Source organism: Salvia miltiorrhiza, chromosome 7, assembly GCF_028751815.1.
Source record: "Salvia miltiorrhiza cultivar Shanhuang (shh) chromosome 7, IMPLAD_Smil_shh, whole genome shotgun sequence".
In the NCBI taxonomy this organism is placed as follows: Eukaryota; Viridiplantae; Streptophyta; class Magnoliopsida; order Lamiales; family Lamiaceae; genus Salvia; species Salvia miltiorrhiza.
This window is the reverse complement of record NC_080393.1, coordinates 58223058-58228451: the sequence shown is the minus strand read 5'-3', so window position 1 is coordinate 58228451 and position 5394 is coordinate 58223058. Positions and strand designations below refer to the sequence as shown.

The following is a 5394-nucleotide window of genomic DNA, read 5'->3' as shown; positions in this document are numbered from 1 at the left end:
GATATGAGTTCAAATAAGGATACAGGTCAAAGTTTAAGTGAAAGTGCAACCCAATTATACGGTACACTCGGATGTAAACAAGACCACCTCAGTAAAATATATATATATATATATATATATATATATATAGGGTCAAGTTAAACAAAGAATTATTATATATTTCATTTTGAACAAGTCTATACATTTTACGAACAGATCAACATAACTAACGAACAGATATTAAGTAAAAAAAGAGAAAAACTCGCCACCAGCAGGATTCGAACCCGGGGCAAATTGTTGTTCATGCGGTACATTGATTTGTTCGTAAAAACTGTAGATCTGTTCGTTTTTATTTCACGAATTCTCTAAATATTTAGCATTCTTTGTTTAACTTCTCTCTCTCTCTCTCTATATATATATATATATATATATATATATATATAGTATATAAGCTGATCGAGATCTATTGTTAATGAAAATGAATTTTAGTTTCGGAATATCCCTTTATAATATTTTATAATTTAAAATCCATTGTTTGATTCGTACATATTTAATCAAAAGAGATAATTTTTTTTTTTGGGGAATAGAATTTTTATTTACCACTTTTCAAATACAAACTGTTCTTCATGCATTTTTCATCTCCTTTGTCGCGTTTATTCATAGTTTTTGGGTGTTTTCATCGAGTTCTTGAGTGTCTTTGGTTTGAATTACTCCCTCCGTCCCATTATTTATGAGACAATTTCCATTTTGGGTTGTCCCAACATACATGAGACATTTCTATTTTAGGCAAAAATAAGGGATAGGTTAACCCTTAATTAATTGACTAATTATATCTTAATAATACACTAATGGGGCCGAAAATTCTGGAATTGAAACCAACCCTAATTTCATTCCATTTTTTCAGCCATTCACATCCGCCGCTCTCTCTATCTCTAATCCCAACTCCTCTCTCTCGAAACTTCTCCTCTCTCCCTCTTCGAATCGCCTAGGGTTTGTAACTCTGGCGTTGAATCTGCACTCGTCTCTCACCAGCCCATCGATTCGCCATAGCCCGATGATGTAGATCTGAGGGAGCAATCATCCGCTCTCTCTCTGTCTCTAATCCTAACTCTTATCTCTCGAAACATCTCATCTCTCCCTCTTCGAATCGCCTAGGGTTTGTAAGTCTCTTTGAATCTGCACTCGATTCGCGAAAAAAACGAAGAGTTATGTCGAGACACTATGGAGATGCGCACGATTTGGAGTGGATGATTGCTTTGGAAGTGTGGATCGACTGCAAGGTGATTGAAGATAAGTGCAGAGAACATTTTCGCCGGGATCTAGCCCTAGAAGGTAAATCGCCTAACTCCAGCGCTGAATCTGTGCCCTATTCGACGGACTTGTCCGATGCTTACCCTGATTCGTTCTTCTTTTGTGAGGAAAATTGGGAGCATCGAAACATGAGCGATGCTGTTGAATCTATGATGCGGATTTACCTACCTGAATTTTTTTTGGTGAGATCTTTCCCATTCTATGTGTTCTGTCCGAAAATTGTGAGATTATGTTGTGATTGTACTGTTGGAAATTGTGGCTGAAATGAATTGTGAGATTATGTTGTGATTGTACTGTGGGAAGTTTGAAGTTGTGGCTGAAATGATAGGATTATGCTCGTTCAAATGTGTTCTGTCCAAAAATTTGTACATCGATGATTACAATGTCATGTTGTATGAGATGATTTAGTTTTTGGATCTTGCATGTTCCCTTGTTGATTATGGTTTGGTTTTCTATGGTCTATGTGATGTGTGTAGTGTGTGTTCTTGTTTGGCCCTGTTGGATGGCATTCTCCTATCTATTGGTATCTGCTTGTAGCAGTGTTTCTGATCTATGTGTTGGTATCTGCTTGAAGCAGTGTGTTAGTTGTTAGCAAAATCTGAAAACTGAATTGATAGCAAAATCTGAATTTCATTACAAATTTGCATACTTTGCATTCATTACATCTGAAATTTGCATACTTTGCATTTCACTTTACAAAAGGCAGACTAAGTAAAACATGTGCATTTCACTTTGCAAAAACAACAAAAAACTATGCATTTCACTTTGCAAACACTACTACAAAAATGCACATACATAACACTTCATACATAACGGTTTTTTTAAAAAACCGTTATGTATGAGCGCATTTTTGGAATAGATAACGGTTTTTACAAAAAACCGTTATCTATGTAGTGTTGTCCATACACTTAGATATCGGTTTGAGTTAAACCGTTATGTTTGTGCGTTATCTATTTATTGCATACATAACGGTATTACAAAACCGTTAAGCCGACCGTTATCTATGGGCATCTTTTTATAACGGTTGTTTCAACCGTTATATATGAGCGATTCAAAACTGTTATGAATTATTTTTATATTTATTTTTAATTTTAATAATATTATAAAAAATCAAAATCCTAATTTCCTAATACACCTTAGTCAACCCACAGTCTCATTTTCTCAAGTTTCAAGCAGTACTCTCTCTCGCCACTCTCTCTCGACTCCGGTCAGCGGCCGCCATGAATCGCCGCCTCCCTCTGGCGCGACGAGGTCGGCGCATGTTCTTCCTCCTCCTCTCCTTCCCTTTTGTGCCCTATTTCTTCCCGAAGAACAAAATCCCCAATTTATAGGGTTTTCAGCCTCCCTTTCCTCTCTGAATTTCGCGAACCCTAGGCAACACAATCCGCGTCCCTTGCCACGCTCTATCCCCAATCTCGCTACCCCTAGGCACCGTGTCCCTCCGGTTGTGGCCCCTGTCCTCCTAACCCTAGGTTTCGCGCCCCCATCTCGCCTGTCGGCTGCCTGGTTCCCGCTGCGCCGCTTCGTCTTCTCTCTGCCGAGCATTTTTGTTTTTTTTTTCCAGGATCAGGTCCTTAATTTATCCTGAGCATGTCTTATTACTCAGTAATCGACCACTGGAATATGTAACTTCATGGTGTGCGTGCTCATGCTTGTAAGTGCCATGCTTCTAATTTAGTTCCCTAAAATTGCATTGTATTGCCTTGTGGTCACTACTCTATTTCGTTGGTATGGATTATTGCTTTCCTCTTCTCCAAGAAGAATGATTTGGTCCTTATTAGTTGGCATTATTATATTTTCTAGTTTTTTTGCTGCAATCTGCAAAGAATATTGGTTTGAGTTAGCATTTGATATAGTAGATTTGGTTCCTGATTGGGTTTCAATCTTTTAATAGTTTTTCTTGTGGATGATCTGTGAAAATATACTAGGGCTTAGTGACTCACTGTCTATTGACTGATTTTATTTTTGTGTCAAATTTGGTGTAAGACCATTTAATATCCTTCCTATTGTCTTTGCCATTATGCTGAATTTTCTAGAATAAAGAGTCCACACCAGTACCACCACATTTCTGTTTTAGTGGTTTATAGGGTAAAACTATACTCTGCAGATCCTTAGCTCATCAAAACCAAAATGGTTATTAGCTCATCCTTCTCTTACTTGCAGCATTGGGAATTTTTTCTTTGCTGGAGCTCAAATATTCTTTCAGTCTCTAGATGCTACAATTTTCTTGTTTTCACGTGGCTCACAAATTCCTACAGAAAGCCCGGTGCTACCAGTTATATCCACAAATGATAGGCTTACCTTGGTGCTTCTCTTTTTTTTTTTTTTTTATGGTAAATGTAGAGAGATAAGGTTAAAGATGATGTTGGTAATGGCCTGTGTGAATGGATGATGGACACAAGGTTTCTACAGCATGGGAACACTTACTCGGATGTTTTCTTGGTAGCTGCATTGGTCCAGTCTGTTGGCGAACTTGAATTTGGACAGCAGGTATATGATATGATTCACTTTAGTGATGATGCTTGCTCTTGTTGTCACTGTTCCCTCTTCCTCCCCTCATGTTTCTCTCTTACAAGAAGATGTATGTAGTTTCTCTTTATGAATTTTCATTGCCTTCTCCAGTATGTGGCCAATACTGTCTCATAGATGCTCATCATAATTTAAATTTATGTTTTAGAGATGCAACATTAGCTAACAGGACACCAGAATCTTATGTTTTCAATTGCAATGACAGCTCCGTTTATAGGGGATCTTTGCTCCTATAATTTACCAATCTTCAGCATTTTCTTTCTCATGAGGATGAGGGCATTTTTCACCTCACGCTGGCCTAAGTAATATCAAAGCAGATGATTCAGAACTCATTTTTCTCGGACATAATTTCTTTGCATGAAAATGTTTGTATTTTAAATATCATAGAGCAGCTTATTGATAAGCTCTTTGACTGGAGAGTTGGTGAACTTTATTGAATGTTTGGTTTAATTTCAGCATATAAAACTAAGGCGAGTATTGATCATATATGTGAGTATAGACTTAGAACTAATTTATGCCAATGGTAAAAATGACCTGAATAAGATTTTGAGGCCTGCTGCTACATTGAGGTACTAATTTCAAGTTTAGGACATAAATCCATTATTCTAGTTTATTAGAAATTCGGTTTAATTTTTCCATCATCCATGTTTTGTCAGTCTGTCGCTGATTAATAACTAAATTCAGAGGGCTGAGCAGTATTTTGATTTTTTGTGGTTGATCTTGTACAGAGTGTCATCTATTTACCCTCCTTGCTGAAGCGTCTTGATCGTCTTTTGCAATTCGACAGGTACTAATTATAGTTTGTTGGTTACAAGATGCCGGTCTACGTGAAAGTTTTTAATTTTAAGGATTATGTTACTCTTTTGTTTTTAACGTGAATAACACAATAATGCCAATTAGTATTTGAGTTGCCAACTACTTGTTTAGGTTGTAAAAAATGCTTGTTATTTTAAAATTCTAATTTTTCAAAATTTTAAAAACAGGTTGATGCCAAGTCACAATGGGATTTTGACAATCTGTTGTATCCAGTCACTTACTCAAATGGCACTCAAACTATCAGAAGTCATTCCTCTTGTAAGTTCTTCCCTGCTTTTTTGTGTATGCTTGATTGATTCATTGCTAACATAGTGTGCACACTTATTCAGGATCATAAGTTCATCAAGCAGAGGCCTAGTTGAACTTGAAGTTCAGTGTAAAGGAATAGATGCAGCACTGAAACTGTTCATCGAGTACCTTAATGATGAGACATCTCTACGAGGTTTTTGTTTTCTTTGGCTCTTTACCTTGTGATTCTCACGTTGCTTCCATATTCTATTCCATTCCTCATTTGGTTTTATAGAATTGACGTCTTTGTGTTATCCTAATCACGTGTATTGATGTTGGCTTTTTTTTCAATAATTTCATCAGGTTTGCATAGTAAGCATTCTGAATCTGCTCATATTCTTCTTTACAGGACAAACCAAATTAGGTCTCTGTGCTTTGCGCATATCACAGATGATTAATCAATCCAATGGTGACAATGGCATAAAGAGTGACACACTTGTTTCGCTCTTGCGCTTGCTGGAAAGCCCTCTA

General features: G+C 36.9%; 1 protein-coding gene across 2 annotated transcripts; it reads left to right on the top strand.

Annotated features, from left to right (window-relative positions):
- Positions 1-2124: 2124 nt before the first annotated feature.
- Positions 2125-5394, top strand: LOC130995140 (transcription initiation factor TFIID subunit 2-like). 2 transcript variants are annotated; one of them, XM_057920289.1, is made up of 6 exons: positions 2125-2944; positions 3634-3780; positions 4548-4606; positions 4803-4893; positions 4965-5077; positions 5273-5394. In XM_057920289.1, the coding sequence occupies exons 1-5, from the start codon at positions 2924-2926 to the stop codon at positions 4995-4997; spliced, it is 351 nt and encodes a 116-aa protein (XP_057776272.1). In that variant the 5' UTR covers positions 2125-2923; the 3' UTR covers positions 4998-5077; positions 5273-5394. The 2 variants fall into 2 exon arrangements, with proteins under 2 accessions (XP_057776272.1, XP_057776274.1); XM_057920291.1 differs by having other exon boundaries at positions 2126-2944; positions 3454-3780.